General features: G+C 34.6%; 1 protein-coding gene across 1 annotated transcript; it reads right to left on the bottom strand.

Moving 5' to 3' along the window:
* Positions 1–7923: 7923 nt before the first annotated feature.
* On the bottom strand, positions 7924–9535 carry LOC115961723 (toll/interleukin-1 receptor-like protein). The gene is made up of 2 exons (XM_031080651.1): positions 8852–9535; positions 7924–8520 (listed from the first exon to the last, which is right to left on the bottom strand). The coding sequence occupies exons 1-2, from the start codon at positions 9310–9312 to the stop codon at positions 8298–8300; spliced, it is 684 nt and encodes a 227-aa protein (XP_030936511.1). The 5' UTR covers positions 9313–9535; the 3' UTR covers positions 7924–8297.
* Positions 9536–22142: the final 12607 nt, after the last annotated feature.

Below are 22142 nucleotides of genomic sequence, written 5' to 3'. Positions count from 1 at the left end.
TGGACTAGCCCATCAAAAAAGCCATGAACAAGACCGAAGCAGCAGGAAGAATGGTGCAGTGGGCAATCGAGCTCAGCCAGTTCGACATAAAATATCGTCCAAGGATGGCGATAAAAGCACAGGCACTGACCGATTTTATAGCAGAATTCACCATCCCTGGGAACGTAGAGAATATCTGGACGGTAAATACTGACAGATCGTCCAACAAAAGGGGAGGCGGAGCAGGCATCGTCCTCACTTCCCCTGAAAAAAATGTCCTTAAGTATGGAGTCCAGCTTAAATTCCTTGTAACCAATAACGAAGCGAAATACGAGGCCTTATTGACGGGATTGAGAGTAGCCTGGGCACTAGGAGTTGAGAATGTTGTACTCAAAAGCGATTCCCAACTCGTCATTGGGCAAGTAAGAGGGGAGTACGAAGCAAAGGAGGTTAGGGTGCAGAAATACCTCAAATTGACGAACCAATTGATAAGCTCTTTTAATTACGTAGAGTTTGTCTAGATCCCCAGGGATCAGAACGCAGAAGCTGATGAGGTAGGCCGAAGTGCCTCAACGGATAACGAAAGTAAAAGGTTCGATTGGAAGACGGAAGAACAAAACTATCCTAGCATCCAGGAACTTCAAACTTTCTCCGTCCACACTGACCGTGGTTGGACGAGCCTGATATTCACATTCCTTCAAGAAGGACAACTACCGCCAGATCCAAAAGAAACTAAAAAGGTATGGAAACGAGCAGCTAGATTCACAATACTTAATGATGAACTCTACAAAAGGGGCTACTCCCAACCGTATTTGAAATGTGTGGAAAAGGAGGAAGCCAGATACATCCTTGAAGAAGTACATGAGGGAATCTGCGGAGATCACACAGGGGCAAAGTCCCTCGTCAGGAAGATCATGAGAGCAGGCTACTTTTGGCCAACAATGCAACGAGATGCAGCTGATTTCGTTAAGACGTGTGATAGTTGCCAAAGATACGGGAATGTTCAAAGAATCCCCGGGGAAAAGATGACCACAATATCGTCTCCCTGGCCATTCGCACAGTGGGGGATCGACATCATAGGTCCCTTACCTCCAGGAAAGAGACAAGTGAAGTTCCTACTCGTCGCCATCGACTACTTCACAAAATGGGTGGAGGCAGAAGCTCTGGCAACAATCACCGAAGCAAAGGTACAAAATTTTGTTTGGAAAAATATTGTTTGCAGGTTCGGGATACCAAGGACGATCATATCAGACAACGGTCGTTAGTTTGACAGCCAAAACTTCAGGTCATTTTGCTCAAGCTTGGGCATTAAAAACTAGTACTCGTCACCAGGTCATCCTCAGGCCAACGGACAGACAGAAGTAACCAACCGGACCCTGCTCAAGATCATCAAGTCCCGGTTGGTGGGGGCAAAAGGAACGTGGCCTGAAGAACTGCCAAGCATCTTGTGGGCATATAGGACGACAGCGCGGACACCAACTGGAGAGACACCATTCAGTCTGACATACGGCATAGAAGCAGTCATACCAGTCGAAGTTGGGCTCACAAGCCTTAGGAGAGAATTCTTTGACGAGCAAACCAATGACGACCAATTGAAGGAAAACTTGGACAGTCTGGACGAGATTAGAGACCAGGCAGCTGAAAGAATGAACAAGTACCAGCAGAGGATAGCCGAATATTATAATCAAAGAGTGAAGCTGAGAAGATTCAACATTGGAGACCTCGTCCTTCGAAAAGTCACACCTGCAACAAAGGATCCAACACATGGCAAATTGGGACCGTCCTGGGAAGGTCCCTACAGAATCGTCCATTATTCACGACAGGGTAGTTACCATCTAGAGGACTCAGAAGGAAAAAGACTACCTCGTCCATGGAACGTCGAACATCTAAAGAGGTATTACGAAAAGGAACCATAAACTCCAGTGTAAAACCAATTTGATACTTCTATCTTATGTAAGCAATTATTCGAATAATAAGTATTATCCAACATCCCTTAAGTGTTATTGAGCAAATCATGTGCCGCAGTTTTCAAAGAAAAATACAAACAATCGTCCAAAGAAAAGAAATGACGATAAGATTCCTTGAATGGATGTACATCGTCTCTAAAAAGCTTAATGACGATAAAATTCCTTAAATGGATGTACATCGTCTCAAAAAGCTAAATGACAGTAAAATTCCTTAAATGGATTTACATCGTCTCAAAAAAGCTTAATGACGATAAGATTCCTTGAGTGGATGTACATCTTTCGAAGAAGACGACAAAATTCCTTAAGCGGATACGCATCGTCCAAACTAATCATGTAAAATGATTTCGTCCATACAACAAAGCAAGAGGATCAAACTCCTCAAGTTGATCAAGGCAACCTCGTCCATACAGGGCGACCAAAAAGTCAGTAAGTGGGGAAACCTTTCTAAAACCCCCAGGAAGAGACAAAAATCCTCACACAACTCATGCAATCTTGAAAAGCAAAAATAAACACACAGACGTTTATAGCCAAAAATCAAACATAGAATTAAATTGTTCTGAGGCAAAAATAGGGGCCCCAAAAAACAGGAGGGGCATCCAAACATCAGCTGTTTTTAACTTAGTACATAAAAAAAAAAAAAAAAAAAAAAAAAAAAAAAAAAAAAAAAAAAAAAGAGAATAAGAGAAGAAATTTTCTTTAAAAAAATATAATCAAGCTGGAGGGGCAGCATCATCGTCCTGAGTAGCCTGGGATGGTTCAACACCAGTAGACGCCACTGCCTGAGCCGCTTCGTCCTCTTCAATCTCCTTGTCGACGGCCTCAAAGTCTAAGTCTTCAAGGTTCACGCCAGGACCGTGCTTGATCAAGTACCTCCGCAGCAGCCCAAACCCCTTGAAGTACCATTGGAAAAGGATGGTGTTATATTCTTCCGTGGTCTGGAAGGCAATGACGGCCTTGGCCACTGCAACCTTCATCTTTTGAGCGGCTGCCGCTAGGAGTTCGTCTTTCTGCTTCACAGATTGCCTCTCAACGTCCAGCTGCTTCGTCAGTACTCGAACCTGCTCCTTGGAGGTGTTGAGGGAATCCATGGTCGTGATCAAGTCCTTCCGCAAGCCCGAGGCCTCAGCCTCCAAAGCTTCCACCTTCGAGTTGGCCACGACGGCCTTCTCTTCGTTCGCTAAATACTGCGTGGTGATGTGCATGGTCTCCCCCAACACCTATGGACGAGAACAAAGATAATAATAATTAGTTCAATCAAAAGCAACAAAAATGGTCAAGCAGTTAAAGACGAAGAAAAGGACAAGAAGTATGATGGATCACCTGCACGAGCTTGTGAACGTGACGGCTCACCATCTCATGCGAAGGAACGCTCGTGACTTCCCTCATCTCACCAGGGGTAAAAAGCTCGTTGGCACGATCCATGGCCGTCTCGGCGTCCGACCAAACGCTGGCACCAACTTTCTCTTTCCCTTTACTGGCCGCCTTCTGCTTCTTGAAAGGACGAGCCACCTCCTCAACCGAAATGCCGGGAGATGCAGCCACACCCTCGTCCAGATCAAGGGCAGGTGTGGACGACCCTCTCTCCACCACCTCTTTCTCTTTCTCCTTTTCTTTATCCGTGATCCTCAACCTCTTCTGGCCTATACTAGAAAGAGGCTCATTCTTTTTGCCCTTAATTTTGTTGTACATCTCTTTGTTAAACTTCGACGTCATTTCTACACAAAAGAGATCAAGGACGAATAAAGGGGGGTAAGGACGAATAAAAAGAATGAAGATAAACACGAAGAAAAGAGGTGACAAATTTATCTTGAAGTACAGCTTACGTTTTTTCTCTTCTCGGTCGAGGGTACCGAGTACGTAGAGGGAAGGTTCTGGTCCCAGACAGTGACGAGCTAGGGTACGTGGATCGATCAGTTCACCAAAATCTTCCATCGTCCTTGCGTGCTTGATCGCAGCCTGAACTCGCTCTACAAATTTGGCCTCAAGCTCTGGACGATCTTTCACTGCAAAGGACGACATCAATAAAATAAAATAAAATAAAAAAGAGGGGAAAGAATGGGCAACAATATAGAAGCTCCATTATGAACGGATGGACGGGAAACCGGAGGCCACACGAAAAAGCAGCCTCGTAAAAGCAAACTTCTCCGTGGGCAAAGGCACAAGCCTTTTCATCCTTCCTAGGGAGACGAGCCTTGGTCCCCTCTGGAAACTGGAATCTGTCCTTAAATTTGCTAAAAACCTCAACTTTCAAGGAACAATTTTCCTTAAGGGCATGAAATTGACGGACCGTCGCTGGAGCGGGAGAGTGGGAGGACGAGGGAGCACGGGAAAGCGCGGTGGTCGTTGCATCGATCCCGGCCTCTTCCTCAACTACGTTAGAGGACGAACCCCTCTCTAAATCACCTGACCCTTCCTCTAAACCCATACTTCCCTCTCTTAGGAGCCCTCTAATAGACCGGAACCAAGCTTGAGATTCTAACAATAAAGGGTATAAAGCACCCAACGCCAAATCTAACCTGCTACCCCTACTAACAAATTCCTCAACTAGTGGGTACGAACCGGCAAGCGAAGGCGCACCCAATGGGTCACTGGAAAGCTCTACCAAGGAACCTAAGCGGGCGAAGAGAAAAGCTACGGAGGGGAAGTTACGCCTAGCTTCGAAATTATCCACCATTAAAAAAAAACTAACACCACCACTCAGTAAGAAGAAAGGATAGTGCAGAGAGAAAAAGGAGCTTAAGTGACACAAATACAAGGAAAATTCAGAAAGGAAAGAAAAGCGTAAATGGGGGTGGGCGTACCTGGAAGTTAGGTAGAAAACTGAGGAGGTGAGGAGCAAAATACACGTAGGAGAGATCAACCACACAGAGAATGGGGAAATGGGAAAAGGAAAAGCCAAAAAAATCAAAGGACTCTGCCTTGGAAAGTGCGGGAAAACTGAAAAGGCACTCACCGGAAACGAGACTCTCCAACCAATAGAAATCAAACACGTGGCACTGAGATGAGCCACAGCCGCCACTACGCAATCCATGCGGAGCAAAACTCCAAACGCCATAATTGAAAAAAAAATAATAATAATAATAAAAATAATAATAGCAATAAAATAAAATATAAGCCTATAAAAACCTTTTCATATTCTTATAATCGTCCAAGATATGGACGACCATGGAATAGGGGGGCAGCTGATACGCCCGACCAAAATTGTCATCGTCCATACAATGCAGGTCATGGACGACCTTAATAAAACCGTCCTGAGGGAAAAGGTCGTCGCTCAAAGACATGAACACTCGCGGAGCCGTTACAAGACATTAATCAACCTTTAGACCGTTGGGAAGGGCAGCTCATCATTAACACCCTGCAAGGGCGTTACCAGGCAAGATTAAAGCCTCCATCAAGACTCCACCAACGGCTAGAAGAAATCACCTGTAAGCACACATATATAAAGACTGAACCCCAAGAGGGGTAGGGGGTAAGAAAAACACTCTAGTATATTTTTCTCATTGCTCTCCTTTGTCAATCTTTCTAACTTTGGCATCGGAGGCCTTTTTGCAGGCACAACGCCGGCGAACTACTTCCTTTCTTTCGTCCACGAATTGCAGAAGATTGGATTGGTCAGGGACGGCTTCCATCTGGACGATCATAATAGACTGACGATCTGCTCATCATCAAATATTATTATTTGGATTAAAAAAAAGAAATTAAAAAAAAATTCATAATGCATAATCAAATGATTCAAATTCTTGCATTTGTCGAAGATCTCGAAAACCCACATCATAGGAAGGAAGAACTTAAGATCCGCAACAAAGAGAAAATTAATGAAATGTAAGAGAGCCAATAATAGGAAATAAAAAAATGGCTTAAATTAAAATATAGTTGTTTGCCTCATGGGTCATGATGTTTGCAAAAATGGATACCGTAATTTATAGCAAAATTTAGATTGAAAATATATGGCTTCAAAGAAAAGGAAATGCAAAAATATATATTTTACAGGTTTGGAAGAAAAAAAAAAATCTGATAAAATACATCAAAAAATTAGAAAATATATTTTACCTAATGGCTACAGGAAATAGATTCACATGCTCTTTGAAGCTTAAAGCTCGGCAACAAACTTGGTTGTAGCTTAAAGCTACAACGTCACCTAATATATTTTTATTTGTTGTGAATTTTGACAAATCCACCATTGCATTACATTTTCTAAGTATATTTTCTGTACTTGCAAATTTTCAAGAGGTTTAAATAATAAGGTATGTCATTAATCATGTGTTTAAATTTCAAGTTTTTGTAATATAAAATCATACATAAAAATAAGTTTATTGATCGAATAGTAAATAACATCCGATGGTAGGAAATTTGAACAGTGTGTTAAGAATATAAACGACATGTAATCCAACAGTTAGATTTTCAAAATATATCGTCATGTTAATTTTTTTAGCTAGGGTGAGCCCAAATTCTTAAAAATTGAATTTTTAGACTTTGCTAATTTAGGGACTGTTTGGTAAAGAGAGTTTAGGTATTGATTTTCAAAATGGTTTGAAAATTGCGGTATAAAAAGTGTCGAAAAACATGTGTTTAAAATGCTTATAATCCAAAAAAATGTATTTGGCACCATATTTCTAATAACATATTTTTAAAAGTGAAAAACGCAATTGAGCGTTGGATATGAGTACATGTTTTTAAGAAATAAAAAGTGTGTTTGATGTGTTTTTAAGGGAAAAAAAAAAAAAAAAAAAAGTTTGTTTGATGTGTTGTCACTTGTCAACATCTGCAAAAGATGCCTTGAACCATGAATACTTGAAGGAGAGGGATGATTTAATTCGTCCATAAAGGGACTGCGGAATATTTTTTTGTTGTTTGTACGGGATACTTCTACAAATTGAAGCTCAAACTACTAGTATAGTTCTATCTTGCCACTATTTTTGTAAATTGTAACACTACTATATTTCTAGTAAACAGTGGTTCAAACTTCAAACGAAGGGACGGGGAGGAATAGTACATACGTTATGTTAATGTATAGTTCTGAAAAATACGTTTTGATAGATGAAACATAAATAGATAACATGTAAACTTTGATAAATAATTGGATCTTAAATGTGAAATGAGCTTGTTATTTTGAGGCTTAACACAAATAATTATGAACCTTGAATTTAGGGGATATCTATGAATAGGAGCGTAGCTGGGTGGAGTAGGAGTTAGCAAAGTGCATTTTTGGCCCTTACACCATGTTTGGTTGGAGTGAAAAAGGAGAGGATGAAAAATGTCAAAAAGGTGAAGAAAAATGGAGGGGAAAGTAGGAATTTACCAATGTTTGGTAGAGATGATAATGAAATGGAAAGAAAATGGGGGAGTAATTTCAGCTTAGAACTCTGTTATGCCAAATAGTCTAATGGTGAACACTAATTGAAGAAGGTGCTCAATTTTATCTTGAACCCATCTGACCGAATCTTTTTTTTTTTTTCTTACACGCAAAATGATTGCCATTGGTCGAGTGTTGAGCACCTCGTACGAAATCCTAAAGCCATGTGGTCCATAAATTGGAGGAATTCATACATACTATAATTGCTGTGAATATGAGAAAAATTGGTAAAAATGAGCTATTTTTCTAACTTTTACTAAAGATTATAATGTAGTGTTAATAGCTTCCACATCTTTCACTTATTAGCATGGAACGAGCTAATGTGATATGATAACTATAAAGTATAGACACTATAGAATAAAGAAAATAGCACATAGGTGGAAGTATTGCATAGTTTCATAAAAGGAGAGATGGGATGAATCCAACAAAATAAGAAAAAAAATTCATCTATTGAAATATCAATTATGCAATCATACTTGAAAAGTACATGTTCTTTCAACAAATGGTACAAGTCCACGTTCAGAATTCAAATTTTCTTTACCCGTTGTAATAATCGAATTACCTATATATATAAAATAAAATAAAATAAAAAAAAAAAAAAAAAAAAAAAAAAAAAAAAAAAAAAAAAAACAACAACAACAACAACAACGACGACGACGACAACGACATAAAATGTAACAGCTAAAATGAGTAAAGCAGGGAAAGGAGCCGAATGGGATAAATCGACTGGGGGAGGAATAGGTTTCACTTGCAATCCTTACTAGGCAAAGGAGTTGGAAGGGAATATTCGGCTTGTACCTGTTGAAGACGAAGACTTCAGACTTGTGACTCTTTTAATGTCTTACTGCTCCGCACGCAACGTCTGAGATTTTAAATAAATAAAAAAACTAGAAAGTCTTTTAGTCGGAATCAAAAGTAACGTCAGAGGGCCCCGCTTCCACGTCAATGTTTTTGGGGCCTATCTACTGACAGTGGCAACAATAAGTACAACAAAATGTCTATATAAGGCTAAAAAAAAAAAGACGACTCCACTCAGCAATAGCATTTTGAACAGATGAAGCATCATTTTGCGAGATGATTATTGAAGAGTCTTCACCGACACCGACACCGACACCGACACCGGGATTATCAATCTGACGACGGGATTGAACGGTGGATGATTTCCCTTTTAGTCTTTTCCAAATGACTTCAACAATTTCCTCTATAAACTCTGGCTCTGGACTGCAATTAATTGAACCCCCAAAATTATTCTTATTATTTTTATAGAATTGAATTTTGTGATCATCAACTGATCTTGAATAAAGAGAAACTGAGTTATGAAATAACGCCATAAACCCTAATTGGATATTCCTTGAAATTTTATTCCATCAACGAAACTACTTCAAAACTAACCAATTTAATTTTTCTTATCTAACATATTATCAAATTTAATATCCATACGACACCTAATTCTATGATTTTTAAATTTTTTGATCACCAAATTCTAGAGAAGGTACTCTTAATAATTCAAAATTATAATTTCAATAATATCATCAATATATGGACATCTTACCGATATGGTTCCAAACGAAAGCCAGCCAAGTTTGCAACTTCCGTCAAAGCGGCCCTCCAACTCTCCACCTTCTCTTCAGGGCCATTGGAAAGAGCCTCTGCAAAAATCCCCTTCTGTTCTAGCATCTCGGATTCAGTTACATCGTAGAAAATAGGCAGCACCCTTTGATTTAACACACTTTTGCATTCCATGATCTTCACCAGCTCGTCCAGACACCAATCCGAAGTAGCATAGTTTTTAGAAAACACCACAACTGCAATCTTTGATGTTTCAATTGCCTTCAACAACTCAGGCCCAATCTCTTCCCCTCTTGGGAGGTTTATGTCATCTTTATAGACACGAATACTTTTACGGTCTAAAGCGGCCAAGAGATGGGCGGTGAAGCTTGTGCGGGTATCTGCTCCACGAAAACTAACGAAAACATCATATTCATATGTTGGGGTCGATAAAGAAGGAGACATGGTTGCAACACACAAATCGAATCAAGAGCAAACGAGCAAGAATCGGTTGTTTCTTTCTGATTTTTCTCTCTCACTCTAGTTTTTTTTTCTTTTTTTCTTTTTTTGGCTTTCCGATTTCTCTCTCTTCGTCTTTTTTCTCACTCTAGTGCAAATTTTCCAAAGCAGTGTAAACTTGACTTTGGCTTTTTGGATGAAGGAAGATGCCAGGAAATTGCCATGAAAACGCAGGAGGATTTGGGTCTAGTTTTACACTGCGTTTTCCTTTTTTGATGAACTTACACTGCGTTTTCTTTTGTTTTTTATTTTTTTATTTATTATTTATGGACCACTGCCTTTTCTTTTGTTGTTCCTTGCTTTTACAAAAATCAACATGCGGAAAAAGTTAGTATTCTAATTATTTATTGTAAATGTGAGATGAAGTTAGGTGACTGACTTGTTGATCACCAATTTTTTCTGAATTTATTAGATTACTGGGCCTTATTGATTTGTTTTTTATTTAAAACCTATGGAACGATAGTTCTGCTAGAATTTAGTGATTTGGAATTTTCTAATACAATATAAACTATAGAAAATTTGTGGGGTTGCATTCATTTTATACCTCACGAAGAAATGTTTTTACCAGGTTCTGACAGTCATGCCGTATTTGAAATTTATGTTTGTAAAATTACATCATGCAGGGTTATGTTACACTTGAATCTTTATTACTATGAAAAACATCATAATACCTGTTATCAATCATAATACTTGTTATCAAATTGAGAAATAAAAGACTGCTGAACGTTTAATGTCAATCTGTTATCCAACACAATACTTGTTACTCTGAGAAACTTCAAGCTCATATTGTTCATGTGTTGAGAATAGGAATTGAAATCTATGATATCTAATCTCTCATTGTTCCTCAATAGCTCAGTAGTAAAGCATTTGCTTGTTAATTGATTGGTCATTGGTTTTACTTGACATGTCTAACAAAATTTAGTATTATAAGAAGTCTTGATCTTTATATAGAAGGGTTGAGGTATACACTACTGTTCATCTATAAGTTCCTAGCATAAAGTTGTTAGTTTAAATATATATGGTGGGTTGAAAGATATGCAAAAAAACGCATGGTTGACACATTTCCAAAGGGTGGATCCATTTAGCGTTCTTGTTTATATACAAATTACATGTCCTATGGCCTTAGATGATGAGTATGTGATAGCCACAATTCTTGTGTTTCTTGTATGACTCATGGATCTTTTGTAACACCCCCTTTTATTTCTTGAATATTTGGATTTTAGGCTTTAGTGTCAACTTTATGATGTTAGGTTTTAGAGTCAACTCTATGGTGCCTTTTCTTTTTGTCTCTAATATCTTTTACAAATTAAATTCATGGGACTAGTTGGCCTGCGTTTTGGCTCCCTATTGATTTGTTTTTGGAAGATGATATGGATGGATCACAGGAGAGCAGCAACTAGTGCTGTTGAAATTCTTACTATTAGGATTTAGGAGTCAATTCTTATATGTGAGTGCTTTGGTCTTTGATTTTCCTGGAGTGGATGATACTTTTGTTCTTCTAGCAGTCTTATTGAACCAGAATTATTGTTGCAGGTTCAATAAAGGCTCTGCAGGCTGTTAAAGTGCTAATGGCACTACACATTTTTAGGTTTATGGATTCCAGCTCTACGGTTAGTGCAAAGGGTTGGAATTGATTTATTAATAAGGGTCATGTTAACGAGTGTCCTTAGGGTACTTATTAATAATCAATTTTAAGAAAGTTTTGATATCACTTTTATGGGAAATGAAAAAAGTTGTCAAAATATTAATTACTTTTTTTTTTCATTTCCCATAAAAATTTTCTTTAAATAGATTATTAATGAGTGCCCTAAGCGCACTCGTTAGCATTTTCCTATTAATAAATCATGTTTACCTTTAACCATTGATTTGATACATATTTCTTGATGTGTCTAATTTATTTAAAAAGAATTTTTCTAGATGGCCCACCAAATCCCCTTTATTGTTTATTCTTAATTCATTCTTGAAGTTTTCTATAGAGAAAAGTCTTTTTAGGTACGTTTGAATATCGCTTATTTTACTGAAAATTGAAAATTAAAAATTAAAAATAATAAAAAATTAATAAAAAGTTACTGTTCACACGTGGGTTACTGTTCATATAACTTGGTACACTATTCATGTAAAAAAAAAGGGGGGCTGAAATGCAAAACATCCAAATGTGGACGTGATCCAAATGCTCACTTAAACTAAAAGATCAAGTTGATTATGCTGAGTGTAGACACCCCATTTTACAACTTGCATTTAACTAACCGGTAGATCTTCAGATTTGTGATACAAAACAAATCTTGATATTCTACCGATCATAATGGTATGTCATGGGTTTTGATCGGATCACCTGATCAAAAGTTATCATACAAACAATTTTCAATGATCATGGCTTGCCTACACGATGGGCCTGATCGCGTCATGTTCTAAACACTTCATTTTGATTGGTTCTCACAAGAATTAATTTAAAATTAATCAAGTGTGATTTTTGAATGGATTTCATTTATTTCATTTTTTTAAGAAAATAATAAAAATTTTTTTTTTATGGCATCTTATCTGCTCTTTTAAAAAAAATTCCAGAGATATGATACATGAAAAATTCAAAAAAAAAGAAAAAGGAAAAATGCTCAAAAAACGTCATTATCTTCAGCAGTAACTTGAATCGCATTTTTGGTCAGAGAAAAATTGAAATTTGGATTTCTCTATTTCTATAAAAGTTGTAGAGAATTAAATTTCCTTTCAAAAAACATCAATCGCGAATCAATTGGAATTTTGAGCAGCAAGTTATGGCCAAAATACGAAACAGGTGCAGAAGACAACACAAATTCAGCATTATCTTCAATTTTCTCTCAAAATTTCAAGTGAGTTCAACGTCAAATCTGTTCAAGCCTATCTAATAGACTTATCCTTTCCCTTTGCTTCAGAAGAAATATTTTTGAAAAATAAAATGGGTAAAGAAACAGATACAGCCTATGAAAAAATTCAAAAATGCTCAAAAGACGTTACTATTTTCAGCAGCAATTTGAAACACATTTTTGGCATGGATAACTTTAAAATTTGGCTTTCTCTATTTCTGAAAAAGTTGTAGATAATTGAATTTCCTTTCAAAAAAAACCCATCTTGAATCAATTGGAATTTTGAGCGGAAAATTGGAGCAAAAATACGAAGCAGGTGCAGAATCATTTCAAAATTTGAATGGGGATCAACACCAAATCCGTCCCTAGCTCATTTAAACAGGTTATCTCCTCCCTTAGTTTCAGAAGAAAGCTAATAACTTAGCTTTAAAGCTAAGCCATCCCTTCCCATATAAATAGAGAGGACCTCTTCCATTCTTTGGACCCCGAATTCCCTCTAGAGAGCTAGTGAGAAAGCAGAAAAAAAGCTATTGAGCAACCATTGTTCTTACTTTGGTTGTAGTTGAGTACTTCATTGCTTTCTCCTTAGCCCTTTAGATGATCATTTCCCCTTTTAATTTATGCTGGTAAGTAGTTAACTTTTTTTTTATTCTTTATACATGCTAGAATAAATGCTTACAAATTATTATTCACTTCTTTTATGCTATGCTTGGATGAACATGCCTATGTTTTATTTGGTTTTCTCTTACATGCTTAGTTGAACATTTCTAGGCCAATACACAATTTTCTTTTGAATGCTTAGATGAGCACTTATAGGCTAAAACACAACTTTCTCTTTAATACTTAGATGAACATGTCTAGGTAATTGTTTTACATTTTTAAATGCTTGAACAAACATGTCAAAGTATTTTGATTTTGCCTAGATAAACATGTCTAGGGTTTTTCTTTTACTTCTCTTCATAATTGCTTGGATGATCAAATATGCTTAAAGGTTGTATTTTTATTTGCTTCTCTTTGCAATTATGTTGATGTCAAATCACATGACAATTTTGTTTTCCCTCACATGCTTAGATGAACATGTCTAGGCTAGGAATTCTTTATTTATATTGATCTCTTGGATGAACATGCCATTACCTTCATTTTTTTGTTATCTAACAAGTTTTATTTTATTTTATTTCTCTTCATGTCAAATTCCTCTAGCATATATTTATTTACACTTCTTGCAAATCACATGTTTATATGACATATTCTTTGTATTTGTTTGACATGACATGACATTGGCCACCTTAACCTAGGAGACCGGTTTTACCGGGCGAGATGGGTGCTTAATCCCTTCCCATCTCGTAAATTAGCCTCCGAACCAAGATCAAGGGTTCTAGACAATTTTTTTTGTATATACAATTTTACCTTTTTTAGAATGTAACTAGGAAATAAAGCAATGTAATTTACTTTTCTTAGATTGTACCTAGGACAAAAAGCATTGTAAATTTTTGTTACAAAATTCGATGTAAATTGTCATATACATTAATACAACAGAAGTATTTTTCATTAAAGGTTTTCTTGTTTTTCCTTTTTAAATTAAATAAGTGGCGACTCCATGTAAAACCCTCGATCTAGGGGGGAGCACATTTTACACTGAGTCACTTTGGTTGGACATGAAAAAATGATGTCTCCCTTATTTTGATTTGTGTTCATCTTAGATTTTTTTTTTTTTTTTTCCTTCAGTAATTTATTGTTTGCTCTTTCATCAGTTTAAAGGGTTTATATTCTATTTTCATTCTTGCTTTTTCCTATCTATCTTCCACGCAAATATGGTTGTCTAGTTGAATCTCCTCCCTTAAATAGTTAAATTCCTGATGGGTCTTGATGTTTGTCTTTGTGGTATTCTTGTGAGGCTTCTTGTATTCCTTTCTCTCTTTTTTTGGGGCAAATTACAATAAACTCACTTGTGGTTTGACTCATTTTCACCTTACCTACCTGTGGTTTAAAACTTAACACTTTGCCTACTTGTGTTTAACTCTGTTTGGTCTCTGTTACCTACCTCAGTTAAAAACATGGTTAAATAAGTATTTTTACTTATATTTTGTCTCTCCCCTCCAAAACATAAAAATAACAAAAATATACAAAGAAACAAGATCAAAAGGGGGATTTCGAAAAGAAACTAAAAAGATAAACCTGGTATCAATTTTCATATGCTTCATCCTCTCTCTCAGAGTCTCAGACTCTCATGGTCTCTCAAACTCCCATCCCATCATCTCTCTCTCAAACTCCCATCATCCCTTTCTTTCTCTCTCTCAAACTGAAATCTATGATTTCTCTTTCTCCTCTCTTCTCTCTTTGTGGCGTTGAGTAGACCAATTGAGCATTATAGCAAAAATCCAGCTAACCCAGTGTTATGGAGGTTGATCAGATGAAGAACCAACAACACCTAGAGTTGAGGAGGTCAATCGGACTACACCATTTTTATGGGTTTTTTTTTTTTGCTTTTAGGCTGTGGGTTTGATCTGATTTTGGCTTGCTTATGGTGGTTGATCTAATTTTGGTGGTGTTGTGGCTTATGGCTTGCAATGGTTGTGGATTGTGGGGTGATCAGTGGTGGTGGTGGCTTTTGATGGTGGTTGCATTGGTTGTAGATGAATGTGAGAGAGAGGACAACAAAGAGAGGATTAGATTTGTGGTGTTGTGTAACAATCTAATAAAGAATTTGGGGGTTTTGAATGCGATAAGTAGTTGAAGTTAGGATTAGGTTGTCTTGTTTGATTTTTGATTTTGTGTTTAAAATGTCTGGGAAAGAACAACGGGCAGAAAATGTTGAAAGTTTCAAATCTGCATTCAAAGATTAACAAGATTAACTCTACTAGAAAAGGCCAAAAGCCAAAATTGATGAACCAATGAAAGGAGATGGATTTTGTTCAATACCAACAACTATGTGGTTCAACATCCTTTCCAATTATGTTTTGAATTTTTGTGTCATTTGCAGGAACATCCTTTCCTATTATGTTTTGAATTTTTGTATCATTTGCTCCTGCAAATGAATTGTAACTTCAAGTGTTTTTAAAGACATGCCCGTCTTTGTTTCTTTCATTTTTTAAGCATTCTTTCCCACTTTTTTTTTCTTCTGCAACATTTCCAAGTATGCCATTTTCTACTATGGCATGGAGATCTTCCAAACAGTAAATTCAACTTCCCTGCCCAAGCTCTTTCACACAATTTGATTTGTAATTGTTTGGAATTTTATAAGTAATGTTCATTTTTGGTTTTTGAAAAAAGTTCAAACTCTAACCTTTTTATTCATGTTATGTTATGTTTTGGAGGTAAAAGTTGTTTTTTAATGAAAAACCCAAAGGTGGGTAACTGAGACCAAACGGAGCTAAATACAGGTAGGCGAAGTGTTAAGTTTTAAACTACGGGTAAGCAAGATGAAAAAGGGCCAACATGATTGCACCAACACAACTTGAAACCCAAAGTCCATAGCCCAAATCCTATCTCATAAGCCTATGCCCACAACCCATCCACTATCTAACCCAAACCCCACTGTCCATACCAAACTGAACTTTCAACCCACAACCTGAAACTTCCATTCAGTAGCCTAGTACCCAAAAAAAAAAAAAAAAAAAAAAAATCCTAGTACAACCGCGACCACACAACCAGCCCTTACCCAACCCAATACTGCTTCTCGGGTGAGATCTCTCCAACTGCCCCTGGAATTCTCTACTTTAAGAATGCATTGGTCTATCAGAGATGTTATGTTCATAAACATAAGAAATTGTCTCTTTGCTAATAATTGCCTAATATAGATTCTAAAAAAAATAATATTAAATTCTTAATATTGGAATATATATTTCGATTGTAACTTTTTCTTAGATTTTAATCTAGGGCCTAATTCATGTAATGTCGTAGTTATTTTCAATGAAATGTATATTTCATCATATCAATAAAAATGATCTTTTATTTATATGATTTTCTTATTTCTCAATTAAAAAAACTTGCTAAAAATAAAATAAATATATATAGAGACAAAACTGTTTGTTTCTCAGGAAAAAAATTCAAATCAAAGTAAATATCATTCTTCAAATTACATTTCCGAAACAAAAATGAAACTAAGCGACGAAACTCATTCACTTCAATTAAACCAATATTAAAAAAAAAAAAAAATTGCTTGTTAAAAAAACAAAGAGAGAGAAGAATGGCAAAGGCTAATAGTTTGAACATCAAGAGATTCATGATTCAGTGTCCATGAAAGTTCACTATTTTGCAAAGCTTTTTTTTGCTTTGCTTTTGCTTTGATGTGTAGATTTTTGATAATCGACTATGTGGAAACTGTGAAGTGTGATTTGGGATTTGGGATTTTTATCTAAGTGTTTGCTATTGCTCTCTCACTTTGAGTTTGATGATGAGTCTCCCATCGTATCTGAGAGAGAGAGAGAGAGAGAGAGAGACTCTCACAATTTTCCACGTGAGCACAATATTTAAAATTATTTTTGTCTAGTCCAAACTTAACAAGGAATGAAACTCTATCTCTCTAACAAATCCAACTTAAACTCAAACTCATCATTATCATTTTTTTTAAATAAAATTATTTTTGTTTAATTCAAACTTAACAAGGAGTGAAACTCTATCTCTCTAACAAGTCCAACTTAAACTCAAACTCAAACTCAAACGTTGATAATTTATCTCTAAATTTGTAAAGTTAATCATGAACACTATAAAAGCAATGCAAACCCCAATATTTTTTTTAAAGCCGAGTGGAGATATGAGCTCTTTTTATGTTATTTTCTTCTCCTCTACTTTGTTAATATATATATATATATAATGGTTTTTCATGTATTTTTTAAAAAGTAATTTTCGTACATGAACCACCAAACTCTCTTCAGCCGTTTTTTACAAGATAAAAAGCTTGCAACAATTGAAATTATTTTTTTGAGTGTAACCCATATATTTCTCTATTGTTTAATCATATATTTTTTGGTTTTTTCAATAATTTCTAAGCAGTGAATCATTTAATTTTTTAATATTTTTTGGTTTTTCCGAAGTTTTAATATCTGAAATTTTGAGTTTTTTTTTTTTTTGTAATATCTGAAAATGTCTGACAAATATTTTGTAAGCCATTACCTGTTCAAGCAAGGAGTAATTATCAACAATGAGTAATTATTATCTTTTCTCTTAAAATATAAAAAAGAACGAAGTAATTAACAACCTCTAAGAAAAATGTGAACAAAACTTTTACTTATTTATTTTAAGGGTTTTTTACACTTTATGTCCCATCTGTTGCTAAAGCAATGTGTAAAGTTAATTAAAAAAAATTATCCCAAAAAAAGAAGAAGTAAAGTTAGTTAAAATTATTCGTACATTTGCAATTTGCACCTTGATCTTCAATATTTAACAATAAATACAATTTTATGAGATTAATATACAATGTCCCTCCATTGTTTAAAGTAGTATCTAAATTAACAGATAAGTATAGGTTCCAATTAGTTCAATTTGTAAAATCTCTGATGATTGAATAAGAGATTTGAGATTCAATCTCTGCTTACATAAAAAATGGATTGGTGTCTTAGTTTGATTATAAAGAGCTACTATCATTAGGAGTGGACACTATACACTGAAACTTTCTATAAAGAAGAAAAAAAAGAAAAAGAAAAAGATAAGTACTCTTCCTGAACATGCGAGTATTTGTAACATATACTTTTATATTATAAAATTTTTGCAACTAGCATCTAATTTAGTAATTCTAAGATTAATCTAACAACTAATATAATAGTTTAGACACTAATTTGGGTGGGTGGAAATTTTAATATTGAAATAGAGTGTTATAACTTGATTGCAATATTTTGTAATTTATGATACACATCATAAATACGTAATCTTCTTCTTCTTTTTTTTTTTTTTTTTTTAATTATAAAATTTCAACCTAGCCCACTCCATAATAATTTCTCTTATCATTAAGTTAAGACATGAAACGATTTTTTGTGTAGATGGCATTCGAACCCTAGATTTTTTACTTGACAACAAGAGATTTTACCAATTGAGTTAATTAGAACTTAAAATACACCATCTATTTTAATATGTATATCTATAATTCTATATTATTGAAAGCATAAAACTTTTTTATATTCACTTTTCAAATGGTTGAAAATACACACATTACTTTAAAAACTTGTAAACACTACATCTAAAATTTAAAACAAATTTCTCATGTTCCTCACTTTTTTTGCATTAGAATGACTACTTATAATTACTTGTATTAAAAAAATATATTTTATACAATTTAAATAGAAGTTAAATATGAAGAAGTTCTTCTAACTTCTTACACTATTATGATTATAGGAAAAAAAAAAAAATTTGCGCTAAAAATGGCCATGAACCTCTAAACTGTCCAGAACAGTTCTTATTCTGCGTGGTTTTTCCAGCCTTAAAGAAAGAACATGGCAGGGATATGACACCGTTGACCTAACCTTGTCCCGACTCATTGCCATATTTACTTTTCACGTAGAGTATAGTGTATAATTAAGCTAATAAAATGGGCCAATTGACATCTACTTTCATATATGAATTTTAATGGGGACTCAAATGGGCTTTAGTTTCTTTTTAAATAGATGAAAAAGCCCATATATGAATTTTAATGGAGACTCAAATGGGCTTTAATTTCTTTATGGGTTATTTGTTGACAAATGCTAAAGTTGTATCTCGGAGATGGAAACACGAACTTAAGGAGGTTTTGTTATTTCCTTCAAGAAACACGATTTTGCATTTTACTTAAAAATGTTGTTTTGGGCATGATTTCAGAGTGGATCATGTTTGGACTTGACTTTGACTTTTTGGATTAAGGAAGATGCCAGGAAATTGTCATGAAAACGCAAGAGAATTGGGTGTAGTTTTATGCTGCGTTTTCTTTTGTTTTATGGCGTTTTACACTGCCTTTTCTTTTGTTGTTCCTTCTTCTATTTTAACGGAGAAAGAAAGACACACTTATTGTATTATAGAAAGTAAAAACCTTACCTTTTTAGGTAATGAAAATAAAAAATAAATATATTTTAATAATTTTTAAATTAGTAATCTGGCTAAGTTTGGATACCTAAAAACTCCCCTTTGAGCATTTACGTCATAGGTATTAAAAATAGTTAAAATGCTATTTTAACACCAAAAGTACTTTAAAAACCACTACATTAAAGGTGTCAAATCTATAATTTTTTAATACTTAAGCTGTGTTTGGCAACATATAAAATAACTTCTGAGTGTAAAATATTTTTAATTGAATATATTTTACAGAAAGGAAAACATTTTCATCTGTTTGGTTGTGTTCTAGTTTCCAATGTTTGGTTCCCCAATGTAAAACATTTTCTAGAGAAAATGTCAAAAAATACCTATAATACAATTGTAGTATAATTTTCAATGATTGATTGATCAAATCTATGGATCAGTTATAGTTTTCAATTTCTGACATACAAAAACAAATCAATTGCAACCCAAGCACAAATCATTGTTATTACCTCAACCAAATCATGAAAAAATAAAAATAAAAAAACACTACACTATAAATGGGAACAACCTCATAAAAACCTAGATCTTAAGATCTCAATTAGAGGATGTGGGTCTTGAGGGAAAAGAAATGAGGAAGATGGGTCGGTGGTGGAAAAGGGATGGGTCGGTGGAGGTTGGTTAGGGGAGGAAGAGGGATGGGTCGGGGGAGGAAGAGAGAAGTGCCCAAACTACCTTTATCAGCGGCAGGGCTTGTAGGCACGACGATGGAGCCGTGGGTTGGTGGCTAGTTTTGGGCTTCACTGACGATGCCTTTCTCCTTCCTTTGGCTTGGGCATGACGTGAATGATGAGAGTGTGAGTAAGGAGAGAAATTTTGTGAGGAGTGGAAATGATTTGAAGGTAGTTTCAAAGTGTAAAACTTTTTACACTTTAAGGGGGGGTATTTTACAGTCAACTGAATGTATTTTCAATTTGACCGTAATTTCTTGAGATGCCAAACACCATCAGTGGTGTAAAACATTTTATAAAGACCAATTACTGTCGAATCAAACACAACCTTAGCTACAATAAACTGTCATCTATAGCAATTTACTATAGCTAGATGATAAATACAAAAAATGTTATTTAAATGAAAGTTAGAGAGAGAAACTTGAGTGGTAAAAGAAAAAAGAAAAAATAAAAGAATATTTAAATAAAATGGTAAAAGAATAGAGTATATGATGTTATGTGTATTGTATAAAGAATAGAGTATATGCTAGAAGCTAAATTTTTAGCACTTTTGATGTGAATACTTAATGAGTTTTAAAATAAGAAGCTAAACCCATTTTTAAATTCCCAAACTACTACTATTAAGATTAGTTGGGTCAAGAAAAACTGAAAACCCCAAAAAACTAGACCCATTACTTTAATCAAGTCAAGCTTTGTAATTTAAATGATGTGATTTTACTTTGTATGTATGTTGGGTTTGGTTTGACCCATGATTCGCCCACTTTATTTTGGTACAAGTCTGTTTGTTATATGCCGAGGAATAAAAAGTCTCTTTTTTTTTTTCTTTTCTTTTTTTGAGCTTTTTTTTCATATGTGCTTGTGATGTCTACTAGGCCTATTAAGATTTTTGAATGATTTTTTTTCTCTCGATAAACTAAAATCAAGTCTTAATAATAATAATAATAAAAGTAGTTACGCTCAATCTTTTGAGATTTGAGAGATTTACACTCTACCTTAAATTTGAAGAGAAAAAACATTTTTCCCTCTATTAATATCCGTTTGATCAAAATTTGTCAAATTGATATTAAAAATGTTGTGCATTGACCTGCCATTTGCTTAATGAAATATTTCCAAAATTATTCTCACTTCTTATAATTAAAATTCATTGTTTTGAATTTTTAATTAAAAAATATTTTTAAATATTTTGAACGGTTTTTGTTTTTTTGTTTTTTGTTTTTCCAACATATTGAAGAGAGATTTGTTGTTGCAAAGATTTGTTGTTGCAATTCTTTTGGTGCTTGTTAAACTTTATATTTTAATTATAAATTTATTAGTTACATTATGACTAATCATGATTAAACTTTGTTAAAGAAAATTTTATAAAAATTTAAAATATTCTATTACTAACATAAACAAAAGATAAAAATGTTATTTTTTTTTTCAAATATAAAGCAACAGGAGTGTTTTTTCTCTTAAAATTTAGGGTGTATTGTTATTTCCTTAAAACTCAAAAGAGAATATTGTAATTACGCAAAAAAAATTAAAATTAAAATCACTATATTTTCAACAATCGAGCCGGAGTAATTATTATCTTTTCCCACCCTTAAAGAAAGAACATGATAAGTACAGGACACTCATGATTTGACCCTGTCCCATCTCGTTGCTATCCTTACTTTTCATGTAGATATAGTCTAGTTATGACTAAGTTAATAGAATGGGCTAATTGACATCTACTTTCATTTCCATTTGAACTAATTTCTTAATGTGGTATTATTATCTTGGATGGAAGAAAAAGCCCATATATGAATTTTAATGGAGACTCAAATGGGCTTTGGTTCCTTTATGGGTTATTGTCTTGGATAGAAGAAAAGGCCGATATATATATATATATATATATATATATGAATTTTAATGGAGACTCAAATGGGCTTTAATTTCTTTATGGGTTTTTTGTTGACAAATGCTAAAAGTTGTATCATGGAGATGGAAACACAAACTTAAAGAGTATTCACAGTCACAAAGTTAAAAAATTTAGCTAGTACTTTATTTATTTTAATAATTTATTTTATATTACACTTAATTTTAACACATTAAAATAATCCTAGTCTTATCACACGCACTCCGCACATATTATGAGGCTCTTTTTCTTATTTTGAGTTTAATATATTTTTTCAATATGAATTTATCTATTGTTAGTGAAGTTACACATGAAGAAATTTTTAAAAAAAAAACTAAAAGTTTATGATTTGAA

The sequence above is a fragment of the Quercus lobata genome, chromosome 9, assembly GCF_001633185.2.
Source record: "Quercus lobata isolate SW786 chromosome 9, ValleyOak3.0 Primary Assembly, whole genome shotgun sequence".
Classification (NCBI taxonomy): Eukaryota; Viridiplantae; Streptophyta; class Magnoliopsida; order Fagales; family Fagaceae; genus Quercus; species Quercus lobata.
The sequence above is the reverse complement of the archived record's forward strand: the minus strand, read 5'-3'. Positions and strand labels throughout refer to the sequence as shown.